Source organism: Chelonia mydas, chromosome 2 (assembly GCF_015237465.2).
Source record: "Chelonia mydas isolate rCheMyd1 chromosome 2, rCheMyd1.pri.v2, whole genome shotgun sequence".
Lineage (NCBI taxonomy): Eukaryota > Metazoa > Chordata > Testudines > Cheloniidae > Chelonia > Chelonia mydas.
In genome coordinates this window covers 59,464,870-59,479,231 of record NC_057850.1, presented here as the reverse complement: position 1 = coordinate 59,479,231, position 14,362 = coordinate 59,464,870, and the positions used below count along the sequence as shown (strand labels likewise).

Here is a 14,362-nt window from a genome sequence, read left to right as displayed (position 1 = left end):
TGTTAATGTACCATAATCCTGTTTTATTCTGAAACATCCCGGTGGTAACCATTCTATTCTTAGTCATTTCTTAGATATACAGCATGTGTTGAAACTAGAGAAAATTTACAGAAGAATCCCACCAGTTCAGATGAACCAGTGTTACCACCAGTAGGAGCCCTACAGCAGATAAGACTCCCACAGCTGGACCTGTTTTACCACCAATTTAGCAAGCATGCTTAAAGCAAGCATAACTGAAACCATGGTCAAATGGGTCCTGCAGCAGGAGTCTACACTACGACTCCAACAGGGGTTAAACATTATTTCAGCTGAACCAAAAGACTTTTTTTTTTTTTAAACATTTCCCCAGCATAGACAAGACTCTCCTCTCAGTTACATGAAATGGTGACATTATGTGGGCATTACATGATACTGATGAACATACGCTAAGGATTAAGCCAAGATCCAAATTAGTCAATAAGCATGAAAACACAACTATCTTGGCACACAGGCTAAACTATCTAATCTATGAGTTTATTATTTGTTCAAGGTTATATCAGAGATGGTACCAAATACTCTAATAATTTCAAATGTGGTGAGTACTGCATTTATAAAGGAGCTGCACTGACTGGGGTCTTTAAGCATAATTTTTCCAAATGGTGAAGCTACACGAATCTTTCAGTTTTCAAACTGGATGGAACCAGGGCAGATTTATGATAAAAGAGTAGTTAGTATCTGCAAAAATTCTGCCTTTGATTGTAAAACCAGTCACTAAGGACAGTAGTATAATAATAAAAAAAACAGTGGATATAACTCAATTCAATTAAAGTTAAGAAAGTGACATCTCACTGCAAGAATAGCCTAACTGACTTGAACTGAAAACTTCAGAAGAAAAAGAAACAAAGACTGTGTGTTATTTAGAAGGAGCAGACTTATTAATGTTAGACTTCAGGTAGTACATTAGTATAGAGTAGAGCACAAAAATATTACAAATACATTGCCATAAAAGTTGAATATTCTCATGTTAGAAATTCTGTGACATGCACCTAGTCATTTAAAGTACAAGAAATGTTGTTTACAAGAAACCTGACATATGAGAAAGTTCTTTATAGCAACATACCTGTGGGCTATGAAGATCTGTCGTTAACATGATAATTGAGTAAGCTAAGACATATGCAGTGTCTGCACTAGCAAAAAGGGTTTGCCTGAAAAAACAATGAAGCCACATATTACTAATTCTTACTCATTACTCAGTTTCACAAAAGCATTAAAATAAGAATCATAGAATCATAGAATATCAGGGTTGGAAGGGACCTCAGGCGGTCATCTAGTCCAACCCCCTGCTCAAAGCAGGACCGATCCCCAATTAAATCATCCCAGCCAGAGCTTTGTCAAGCCTGACCTTAAAAATTTCTAAGGAAGGAGATTCCACCACCTCCCTAGGTAACGCATTCCACTGTTTCACCACCCTCCTAGTGAAAGTTTTTCCTAATATCCAACCTAAATCTCCCCCACTGCAACTTGAGACCATTACTCCTTGTTCTGTCATCTGCTACCACTGAGAACAGTCTAGAGCCATCCTCTTTGGAACCCCCCTTCAGGTAGTTGAAAGCAGCTATCAAATCCCCCCTCATTCTTCTCTTCCATAGAATAAACATCCCCAGTTCCCTCAGCCTCTCCTCATAACTCATGTGTTCCAGACCCCTAATCATTTTTGTTGCCCTCCGCTGGACTCTTTCAATTTTTCCACATCCTTCTTGTAGCGTGGGGCCCAAAACTGGACACAGTACTCCAGATGAGGCCTCACCAGTGTCAAAGAGAGGGGAACGATCACGTCCCTCGATCTGCTGGCTATGCCTCTACTTATACATCCCAAAATGCCATTGGCCTTCTTGGCAACAAGGGCACACTGTTGACTCATATCCAGCTTCTCGTCCACTGTAACCCGTAGGTCCTTTTCTGCAGAACTGCTGCCAAGCCATTCGGTCCCTAGTCTGTAGTGGTGCATGGGATTCTTCCATCCTAAGTGCAGGACTCTGCACTTGTCCTTGTTGAACCTCATCAGATTTCTTTCGACCCAATCCTCTAATTTGTCTAGGTCCCTCTGTATCCTATCCCTACCCTCCAGCGTATCTACCTCTCCTCCCAGTTTAGAAAGTACTGCTTACCCTTGGTTGCATTCTAAATATCTAGCAGCAAATTTCTCCATTAGCCGATCGATTTTTTGAGCCTCTCCTGGAAGACGGAATCCCTCTAAAAACAGGCGCAGAGCTGATACAAAATCCTTTCCTGAAAAATCATGTTGGTCCACATAAGCATACATGACTTCTTTGTTAATTTTATCATTGTCTCCCAGGAACTCTCCAACCTGAGTCTAAAATAAGAATGAAGAGGAAGGTAGAATACCAAAACAACATACTGCATTTATGTACAGTATGCAAACACTGCCACAGCATATTTAAAATCTATTTATAGCATTAGGCATCTTTTCTTGCATCTAACAGGTAATATCTATGTTTAAAATACTCCTATTTTTCCTGGCTTGATTGACTAAGTCAGCCCAGCACAATGATCTGCACAGATACTAATTAGATCATATCCAATGAAAGCCCTTCATATTTAATGCTGCAGAGCTTCCGAAGACAGGGAAGGAAAAGGTGGGCTAGCAGCAGATGAGAACTGGAAAGAGTGGCGCACTACACTACATTCCCTCATAGTAAATATTCTGTTCACATGCAAACAAAAGCAGTTCTTTAAAAAATATTTGTGATGTTTCTCTACTGCTCTGTAAATAGCATATTTTTATTTTAGCCACACACACCAGAACAGTGCCCCCTTGGTGTGCTCTCTTCTATTTACTGTTTTTCTCCTCTGCATTCTGTTCATTCACCATTTTGCTCCACTCCATGTGTTGCATGCATGCATTCAAAAGATAGCAGTAGCTTATCAAAAAAGCCCTTGTCACAGCTGCACTGGCCATTTCCTGTTGTTTCCCACCCAGTCTCTTTAGGGGAGGGTGTAGTAAGTGGGCATGCAATGCCTGCTTATCCCTACATTCCTGGGTCCAAGGTCCAGTAGGCCACAAAAAATAAAGTGAGGATTCCTTCTTCCGCTTACTCCTTTGTATAGGCACAGTACACTCTAGAGCATTCTAGCCCTATGAGATTTATAATTGGTGTAAACAGGTAGCAACATAAGCACAAATATCAAAAACTAAAGTTACCAGAGCAGTTTCCTTACCGAGTCTAATCTTTCCTCTTGATGCAAGAACTGGGCAATATCTTCAGGAGTAGTGCCAAGCATTCCTTGCTCTTGCAGGTACTGTATTCCTCTCTTTGGTTTCTTATTAAATCTGCATAAGCAATGTCAATATGGTATTAATTATAATAAACATTTCTCTCTCACACACACACACACACACACACAGTCTTACCCAGATAAATAAGACAGTCAACTTACTGATATCATAGGTAACATCAAAATACTTTTTTTTAATTTGCTAATCAAAGTTATTTTAGTTTTCTTCCTCTGCTAAATTGTCCAAAATGTACACAAAGTAGGGACAGGCCACTCCCTTGTCTCTTCTGCAAAGATTGAAGGGGTTAGGCTTCAGTAAGGATTCAATATCTGCCCTGAACTAATCCTCATGGGATGCCTTTTGGTTTTTCACAACCACTTTCTCTTGCTAATGATTGCCAGTACTGAGGTACTGAACTGAGCAGCTCCCTCTAAAGACGGTCTCAATATATGTAAGTCCTCAACTCATTGAGCAATACAAATATTCTTCCTTCTCTTCAACCAATGGAATGTTAATGTGGTGCAATACTGTCTACACAAGTCCAGAGATTCGAACTGGCTGGATTTCTGAAAAATTCTGAAATGAAATGATGATATTTCCCACAGAATGGAAATTTCAAAAATTCGTTAAAAAGATCAAAACCCTTCATTTTGATCTTTTCTAAATGCTTGAAGCTCCTTGAGTTGCCTGGAGGCCAAAGAACCTGCCAGGCAGGCTGTCATGGGGCGGTAGAGCCTCAGAACTTGGAAAAATTTTCTTGTGAAAATTGAAATATTTTCCGGTGGAAAATTTTAATTTTACCAAAAATAATTTTTCCATCAGAAAACCATTCTACCGTAAAATTCCTAACCATTTCTAGTGAATGTCTTAACTATTCTCCAGTTCACATTAGAACAGGGCTATGAAATAACATGCAGAGAATTTCCTTTAAAGGAACTAATATGTAGACTTTTGTCAAATAAGGCATTACGAAAAGTAAGTCAATTCTTTTGACTGGTCTATTTATTGTATGAATCTAATATACTTTTTTATCCAAGTCTGGATCCCCTTCTTTTATGACAGGATTGCGGGAGAGGCAGAATGCTCATCCTCTCTAGCTGTGAGGAAACAGGCTAACACACAGAGCAATGTTGGCAGCCTCCAAATGGAGCAGCATCTAGAGCTCTACCATCAGAGGAACATCTGCTACATCCAGAGGTTTTTGGATGATGGAAGGAGTAATTGGGGGGGGGGGGGGGGGGGAAGGAGTCCTCAGAGTTCCAAGAGAGCCTGAGAATCCACCATTCCACGGGTGACAAAGTACACTTACAAATCTATTCCTTGTTCTATTATTTCCTTCTGTTGCTTTAGGACCTCAAACTGCTCTGGGTTGTCAGTGCCAGACATCTGTGTGCTGTAACTGCCAATTCCTGATGAGGCTGTAGAGTCCAGGGAATTTAAGCTTCCATATCTGTTAATTGTCTCTGGGTGTTTGGTTTCATTGCTCTCCTGCTCTGTGGGTTTTTCTTGCCCTATAAAGTGCAAACAAAGGAAACCAAGCCTTGTTTTCAAAAGTTAAACACACTGTAAAAACTTACAAAATCACAGTTCAGAAAAAATCTGAAAAATAAATTAAGGTTTATAAAGTTACTAAGGATATACGTTTCCTCAATTATCCCTTTACTGTTATTTAGTAGAAACCTGTGCCTAGGGTATATCAAAGGACTTTCTCACAGTATAAAATGTACTTGAAAATCAAGTTTTACATTAGAAGTGGTGTTTCTTAATATAATATTGAGTCAGTTATCTTGCCAAAAGCAGTGACATGGATGTAGGATAATGGTATTTTTGCAAGAACTCCTGAACTTTAATCGTAAATATTTCCCCTCTGATTTTCAGGTTTGATTCCCCTCTTTGGGCTGGAACAAGCCACACTGGACAAAATTTTCAAAACTTTGTGCTTAGACTGCCTGGTTTTCAGAAGTGTCAAGGAGCTGGTATTCCCACTGACTTCAGTGTGAGCCCTGGATGCTCAGCATCTCTGATAATCAGACCACTTTGGGTGCCAGTCTTTAGATACTCAGTTTGAACATTCTGACCTTCACCTCTCAGAGCCTCTGTTATCCCATGTATCACATAGAAATAAGAAATAGTAATAAAAATAATGAGCATTGTTTATGGCTATTATTATTTCATCATCTGTGGCTCTGGCAATTAGTACTGGGCTTTACGTTAGAAAACATAAAAAGCAGTCACTATCCTAATTTAGTATTAATCAAAATAACATGAAGTTCAGTATTTAAAAATATGGGGAGATTGAAAGTCTCAGCTCAGAGTAAGTTTTATACAAAACAGCTATACAGAACTGTTTTTCTAATTAGAAGTGTGTAATATAATAGAATTAAGTAGCTTCTGATGTTTTACTATTGAAATTGAAATAACTCAAGATCAGCTAGGTTTAAAACAAATTTTTGCACTGAAAGTTCCATAAGAAATTTAGCAAATGGGACATATTGCTCACTTGTTTGTGCAGGTTCTTGTATTAATACAACGAATAGTGTTTAAGTGCTGCAAGCTTATTAGATCATTGTGGCTAAGTAGGACGTGTTACATTTAGCTTAAGTGCTTATACAACTGGAAACATTTTCAAAAAGCCTGTATTAGAAACTCAAGAGCTTGTGCATTTTTGTGAATATTAGGTATGACTGCCAAACACCTGAACAGCACCATTCAAATAACATGATGGATCAGGTTACCTAGTTACTTGAGCAACTATGGTGATGCTCTTGAGCATCTCCACTCAGTAAGTGCTAAAGCATAAATATTCCAAAATATCTTACCAAGGGTTGTCTGAGAATTGGGATTAACATATTGATCCTTACTCCATTCTACCATGCACTTCAAGATTGATACTAAACATTCCAATCCTTTTTTTCTCAAGCTTAACTCCTGGAAGAGATTTCAAAAGTTGGAGAACATTTTAGTGTAATGAAAAGATTTAAAATATTTTATAGGCATCATTCCTACAAACTTGTAACTTAATAAAACTTGCCAGAATACCTACCTGAACATTAGTCATGCCAAGTTCTTGGCTACCCCTTCCTTGAGCAATTTTTGAAAGGTCATTAACCAGTCTTTCAAATATGTTTGCTGCATTTAAGTCACAGTCATAGTTTACATAAATATCCACTACACTCTGGGCATCTGTAATAATGAAATGAAATATTGATAAACTTAGGTAGAAATAGGAATAAAAAATCAAAATTTAAAAGATATTTGCACCTGCAACTCATCTAGCACACAAAATTAAAAATCAGAACCAAGGGATTGTTAGTACCTGCACATATCCTTGTCAGTGTTTGTATAACCATCCATTTATGATCAAATGAGCTAGTAGATGTTTCCAAGATATATAGGAAAATTTCTTTGAAGAAAACCTAGGAATTATTTCAGGAAGAGAAAAAAACCATCTATTAAATTTCAACCACATGTAGTTCGTATAAACATATTTTTTCCAATTACACATTTTGACTATGAAAGCTAACATTCTGATTCATCCAATACTGAATGCATATAGATAATAAGAGGCAGACTTTTGGGGTGGAAAATGTTTTCACTCATGATTAGTGGGTAGGTTTTACAGTCTGCAGGACCTTAAAAAGTCACTACACATATAAATGTAGGGCTCCTTCCAGAAGTAGTTACAGATTCATCAAGTCTAATGCCAGAAGGGACCACTGTGATCATCTAGTCTGACCTTCTATATAGCACACACCATATAACTTGCCCAAAAGAATTCTTAGATCATATCTTTTATAAAAATATCTATTCAAATCCCAGAAGGCCAGACACTGGCTGTATTGTGGGACAACTTAATCCAAGAGAAAATACTCTTGCACAGCACAATAGCTAATGTTTTTAAAAATATCAATTTTCCGTAACAGACTTGCAGATCTGTTTGGGCTTGAGTGGAAGTGGGGGTATTAATTCATAAAAAAGGTCCCCAATTCTTATGGGAGAGATGGCACAAGGCATAGGAGAAGGATGAGTCCACGTGATGGTTTAAAAGTAACATAACTCTGACAACCTTCAGTTGAAGGGGGTTGTAGGCATATGGGAGAGAGGTGTATTCTATAATCCCAGATTACATATGTTGGACACCTGGCCAGAGAACACTATCTTTGCCTCTGACTTCTGGGGATGATGGAATGGACCCTCACATCTCTATTGCATGAATCTGGCTCTTACTTCTTCCTCAGAACCACACTTTCAGCTTTCCTTCATCCAAACTGTTGAGGAAGGAGACCTTTGTCTTCATAGCTCCTTTCTCTTCCTTTCACAGAGATCCATAATGGAGTCATCAACTAGAATAGTGGGGTTGTGGCACCGAGCATGCTTGCCAACTAGATTGGGCAGAGTATGAGAGAGAGGACAGCCCTGAGCTGTCATATGTTGGACATACTGATGGTGAAGTATGCCCACAGAATAAGAAACAGTCACAAAGACTCTCAGAATATGAGCACAAGCAGCTGCTCAAGTTACTTGGGTGTGGACAGAACTGTTAGTTTGCGCCATTTCATAAAATACAAACTACTGCATCAAACTAGCTTGCAACTATCCACTTCTGAAATTTCATCTCTCTATCCACTGGTAGCTATTAGGATCAGGCTATTTTCGCTTTAGGGTAGAACTGTCCAATTATTTTGGGAAAAACAGCAACAGTGTTCTCTAAATAACTTTGACGGTAAGCATTTTTTAAAAGTGAGACTTGACCAGATGTGTAGCACAGTTCACCACCACACAGAGCTCTTTAGATTATATATATAAAAAACCCAGATCAGTAGAGCTCCCTAGTTATTACTCACAGTAAAGAAAGGCCACTGGGAAGTATGGAGAGCTCAACAAACAGTACGAACCAGATCAAGGACTACATCCTTTTTTAAGTTGATTTTATTTGATAAAAGCATTATTCAAGGCCACAATACCAAGAGTTTAAAATAAAATAAATAATCACTACTACACTGAACATAATCCTTCCTACTAAGACAAGTTGTTTTAACATTTATAGAATCTTTCAAATGCAGTACCCACAGTGTTTCCATATTTTGCAGAATCTAAACAGAGCAGAATGTAGAAGATTAAATTTTTCTCAGGCTACATCCTTATTTGTTATGTATTAGCACATATCCATTACTCCTGGGGGAATTCTGCGCCACTGATTTCTTTGCTTTCCTGTAGAAAAATGACTCTCTGATGGGGAAGCAAAAGCAAGCCACAAGAGTAGTCATGCAACCCTCACCAGCAGTATGTTTCAGGTGCCCAGGGCAGCCAGCAGAGAAGTAAATCACTGTGGGGCAGAGGGCAGGTCTGGGGAAGACCCAGCTGATGACTTCTACCCTATGTCAGGCTCAGCTGCTAGTCCAAGCTGGGCTGAGGAGGACGAGACTTCCTCTTCCCCTGCATGGCATCCCACCCCCAAATGTCTTCCCCGGCTGTAGGAAGCTCTTCAAACTCTCTCCCTCCCCATCCCTGCCACCCCACTTCCTGCAACCATTGCTCCTCAGCTGCATGGGGAGGGATCACGATACAGGGAGCTGCTCCCCCATCCTCCCAATCCCGCCCCCCTCATATCCAGACCCTCACACTGAGTCTCACCTTCTCTCCCGCACCCAGAACCCTGTGATGAGCCTCACTCCTCCTGCATCTGGACCACCCTGACGAGCCACCCACACCCGGATCCCCACTGTACCAAGCCCCAACCAGCTGCACTTGGATCCCCACCCTACTAAGCCCCACTCCCCCAGCACCTGGACCCCACCACTGAGCCCCCCCCCACACCCAGACTTCCCTGCCGAGCTCTATCCTCCCCATACCCAGACAACGCTCCTGCTGAACCCCAACAACCTCCACCTGGACCCGCTCTGCAGACTCCCATTGCACCCAGAACCCCCCCAACAATCCCTTGTGCATCTAGATTCCCCCTGCACCTGGATCCCGCACTGAGCCACCAGCACCCAGATTGCTCCACACAGAACCATCTCAACCCACACCTGGATCCCCCACACTTAAGCCCCTCCACACTTGGATCCTGCCTTGCTGAGCCTTCCTGCCCACATCTGGTGCACCTGGCACAGAGGGGCAGAGCCCTGGAGTGTTTCTGGGGCAGGCCCAGTCCTGGCGCTATGTCAGGGTTGGTTGCAGTCTCACCACTGAGTCCATGTCCCTGGGCGAAAACTGCACAGAGATCTCCAACCTTTGTGCAGCCAGTGGCCTGCGCGCCCCAATGCCATGCTGGAGTCTCCACATTTATTTGACAAATAAAATTTGCAGTATTTTAAAATATTGTGCACAGAATTTTTATTTTTTTGGTGCAGAATGCCCTCAGGAGTAACCATGCTGCTAGACAAAGACAGTCTGGAAACAGGTAAATTGACCAGTTCCTGAGATAGAATCAATGAAAGTTCCAGTACTAAATGTAGGAGTCCTAAGTATCAGAATTATGGGCCCCAGGCCTGAGCTATAAGGATAACATGAACTCTGTCCTTTTCCGCCTTCCAGACGACTCTCATAAGAAAAGACACGCACTAAATTCAGTCAATAAGAAATAAATCTATAATGCCCAGATCTCTGTGCATCCATGAAAAGAACAGACTTCTGGCTTCTGGACTGTCTTTGGACAAATATGTCTGGGGAGAAATTAATTTTCTGAAAATTGTGGTGACTATTTGTTTCTTTAAGCAACCCTCAGGCTGATTTTGATGTCTATTACTTGGTTTTAAAAAACAAACAAAAAACAACAATACCCTCTCAGCTATCCACCATATGAGAAGACTTAATGACAGGAAAGTTTAATTACTTATCTTTGTTCATCACAGGGAAAACTTGATGGTTATTCACAGGTGGGGGAACAGAGGTAATAAATCATCAGGGTCTAAACCCCACTAGGTCGCCAAGATATTATAGCCATGCTATTTGCACAGACTGACAAAGATTCAGATGTTCTTCTCCCACCCACAATGACCTTTTTTAGTCATGGTAAAATTATCATGATCAAATTACCATTACAACGATGATTCATGCATGACTGGAAATACATAGACTATATGGACCCTTTTAGAACGATTGTTACTGTAAGATGAGTGAAGACAGAGAGAGCTCCCATACGTGGGTGGGAAGAAAGTAGAGATGGCAACCGGAAGGATTCTGATCGAGCCCCAGAGGCCATTCTGGTTGTTTAAGTGCAATAAAATAGTTCAAAATGAAAAAGGATGGATGACCATCAGTGGTCTTCTTTTTAAATAGCCCAAGTGGAGAGCATCTTCCTCTTAAAAAGCAGGTTTCCAAGCCTTCCAACAGAATATAGTGCTCAATCTCAAAATCAAGCAGTCAGTCTGAGGAATTTCATATCTAAGTGGAGAATCCTGGCCCTGATCCTGAGACAAGAGATTCGGTGTAAAAGAAAGCACAGCTTGTGGGTCGTCTTAGCTCCAGGAGCTCACCACAACTGCCAAGCCCAGTCTGGGGCTAACAATTACAATCTGTCCATGCCTTTTGGACAACCTGTAGGATCAGTGGTATCAAGAGTACACACAAAGGAACTCCTAGCTGAAGTCCAGGAAAAAAAATAAGTCTGTCAAAAATGCTGGCTCCTGTTTCTTTGAAACAGAATCAGAAACATCTCTCATTTTTCTTGGTGTCAAAAGAATGCAGCAACGATCTGCCTTATTTGTGGAAAAGGTAATACAGGCTTGACTTCTTGAGATATACATGATTGTACTTGCTTGAGGAATCTTCTAAAATGATGTCTTTTTCAGGTAAACACAAAGCCATTGAAGTGATCTGATGATGGATTAACCACTCTCAGAGCATGACAGCTTTCTGAAATGGAACTGGCAAGACTGGCCTCTTTCCTCACAGCTGCTATGGCACTACACCGCAGAATTGTCCCTTACATTTGAACAGTTTTAGATTTGATTACAGGGAAGAACTTATCTATATTCTGCACTTATGGGGTCCCCATTATTGTTGTTAATATCTTTATACTCACAACAACCCTGAGAGGTAGCCCTGAAGGATTCAGCTCCTGAACTGACTCCTGAGGTATCTGATTAACAGTACAGATGGTAAGGGAGATAGGGAGGGGACTCCAACATGATGATCCTCCTTTGTGCACCACAGCAGAGAATCCTGAATGTCTTGGAGAACAAACAGCAGCATATCCATGGTGGTTAAATGTACAGAGCACTTCCATAACTAGCACTGCAGAGGCTTCAGACAGTATTATGAATGGCACGGAATAGTTACCCAATGCCATAAAGCCTAAAAGTCACCAGAACCATCATATACTTTCACTGAGACTAAGGCCTCATAGAGATTACTGCTTCCTGTTTGTCTTAGAATCTGCTCTTTGGTAAGAAAGCTTTAATAGCTGTAGTGTCTGTAGAGGCTTTGATAAATTCCACCCTTGCTGCTGAGATGAAGATGGATTTCTGAATCTATGCCCCAGGGAGTGAAACAGCATGCACACTCTTTGAGAACTGAGGACATGGATGAAATGGGATCTTATTCAATCACCAAAATACAAGCAGATTTGTGCCTTGATACTTGAGAAGAGTAGTCACAGCAGTCAAATGTTTTGGCTTTTTCTAGAAAAGGAAAACAGCTAATATGTTTTCAGATACAATCATATAAACCTAAGTACCATTTAAGCCACATTTTTTATTCTAAAATTTCTTGCATAAAATACAATTATACTATATTGTTCATAGTTTTTAAAATATTATATTCTTGTTTTATGCCATATACTCTAGAACTAAAACTTCTGTTTGCATCACTGAACTTTGCTTGACAGCAGAGTTTACTTGCAGATTTTGCTACTTCTGAATCTCATTATCTTCCATCAATACCGTATGCAGCCAATTAGAAGATTTAATTCCCAGTTTAGAGATCTAGTCCCAGATTATATAATGTTGTATAATGTATAACATATACATTATTTACATTTAATATATAATGCATAATTACAAGATTATAAATGGCTTTCCTCTTCTTGAAAGCTAAGATTCTACAATTCTGTAAATATTCACGTTGGTCACAAAAATACCATGTGTATTATACTGTGGGTGTATGGATTTCTTATCTTTCATTAAAATCTGTTAATATATAAAAGAGCTGAAAGTATGCCTTCCCAGATAATTAATACACATTCACAGTCAAATATGATGGAGTTGTTTTTTTAAGCAAAATTTGACCTTTGACCAATAACCTGAGCTCAGGTGATCAGATAAATAATCTTAGAAATAATTAAGATGATTACTAAATTAGTGCAAATGAAACTACAGCTATAATACGAGTAAGCAAAGAAACTTAAAGGTTACTTTATAAAGTGAGCCTGAAGCCTAGTACTTAGATTGAGGCCTATTGGTAGTAATAGTTAGCAGAGGGCCAGGTAAGGCCTAATAAGAGATAGCATTAGTAGGCAGCCTTGGGTCAGAAGATTAGCAATATAGATCTTGTGATAAACTGTCTAGACTGAAAAGGATTTATTTAGCCAGCCATCCTTAACTGCATTGTACTGAGAATCTTCCATGTGCACAAATGCTTATGACAATTGTCCAAACCCCCAAAATGGGTAGCAGGTATGACAAATATGGACAAGAGTCCAAGATTTAATCAAATACGGTCTTGAAAATAGGTGGATATAAGAAATAGGTGCATAAAAAGGGAATCAAACTTGACCCTCAGTGGGACCTCCAGATAGCAGGATGGTGACAAACTGTAACACTAAATCTCTTGTTAAGGGGAACCCAAAGCCCCATAGACTGATGAGTATATTTGACATGGATTCCGATTTTATTCTTATTTTGTTTTCTAGATCTGTGATTTTGCTTAAATTGATCGTGATATTAGTAAAACTCATAATGACTACGTGGGTGTTTCACCAATCAACTTCTTCATAGTCTCTAAGTGCCACCAAAGAACAAATCTTATCAGTGACAAATGCATTTTTGATTCCAAATTAATCATGCCACTACCAAAAGGATTTCTTAATTTCTATTTGGTAAGTTAACTAGTCACAGTACTAAGATTTGAACATTAAATTATTTAAAACACATACATTAGAACTGCAAATTGAACCTATATTTCTACAAATATTCCAGAAGACTTTCCATACAGAATGTTGGCCGGTCTGCTCTACCTGAATGATGTTTCAAGGGCACTATCAGTAACAGCTCCCTTTGTCGTTGGGGGGGGGGAAGGCCTTTTGGAGGGTGGGGGAAGAGTGCAGGGGTGGGAAGGTTCAGACCTTCTCATATTAGGGAGCGGAGACTCAATAGAGAGAGAAACTTAGTGAACAGTATCTTTACAAAAATTCAGTGTTTCCACAAGTAGAAAAAACATTGAGCTACATGACTGTAGACAGCGGTACAGTTAAAAAGCAAAGACTTAAGTCACTGAAAATTGTATAACATACCTCAATTTGCATCTTTAGGTGTGTCTTGAAGTTTGAGAGAAGTGTAAGGAATATTGAAAGTGAAAGCTCAAAAACTTCTGGAACAGATGAAACTCCATTCTTGGACAACGCAACACAAAGATACTGCTTAATAGCATTTATAAACATCTCATTTGTCCTGAAGACAGGTCCTGCATTCTGCAGAATGGACAGAAGCAACTGCAATGAAAGAACCTTTGATCGCAGCTCATGAGACCTAGAATGAAATAATATATACCAGGTATGAACAAGTTTGTAATTACAGTGTAAAACATGTTTCTGGAAAGTTTTCGTGAGCCACACAATTATTTTATGTTTCAAGTACTTGAAACAACATGCTACTGTTTAAAAAAACACTTTGTTAAAGAAAGTAGCAAAAAAGGAGGCCTTAGTTACAAACAACAATTTGGCACATTTCAAGCAGACAAAAGTGTGTTTAAGCCCACAGCAGCCTTTTGTAGGCCTGTCCCTCCCTCTGCCACCTACACAATCCCCTCCTCTCCTGAACAGCTGTTTGGGGCTGGACATGAGATGGTTCTCCCCACTTCCTAATCATAAGAGAAAGAGAGAATTCGCCTCTTCTGAGTGGCTTGGGCGGATGGGCTTTTTCTCCC

At 39.8% G+C, this 14,362-nt stretch overlaps 1 protein-coding gene across 2 annotated transcripts in view; it reads right to left on the bottom strand.

The window, feature by feature from the left end:
- The window catches only part of ARFGEF1 (ADP ribosylation factor guanine nucleotide exchange factor 1), a 184,009-nt gene that overhangs the window by 65,325 nt on the left and 104,322 nt on the right, over nt 1–14,362 (bottom strand). For both annotated transcript variants that reach the window (XM_037892470.2, XM_043539525.1), the window contains exons 10-17: nt 13,731–13,965; nt 6,594–6,693; nt 6,321–6,460; nt 6,097–6,205; nt 4,587–4,788; nt 3,220–3,331; nt 2,148–2,353; nt 1,100–1,184 (exon numbers count right to left, since the gene is read on the bottom strand). In XM_037892470.2, coding sequence (XP_037748398.1) covers nt 1,100–1,184; nt 2,148–2,353; nt 3,220–3,331; nt 4,587–4,788; nt 6,097–6,205; nt 6,321–6,460; nt 6,594–6,693; nt 13,731–13,965 — 1,189 coding nt within the window. The remainder of the gene's footprint in view (nt 1–1,099; nt 1,185–2,147; nt 2,354–3,219; nt 3,332–4,586; nt 4,789–6,096; nt 6,206–6,320; nt 6,461–6,593; nt 6,694–13,730; nt 13,966–14,362) is intronic.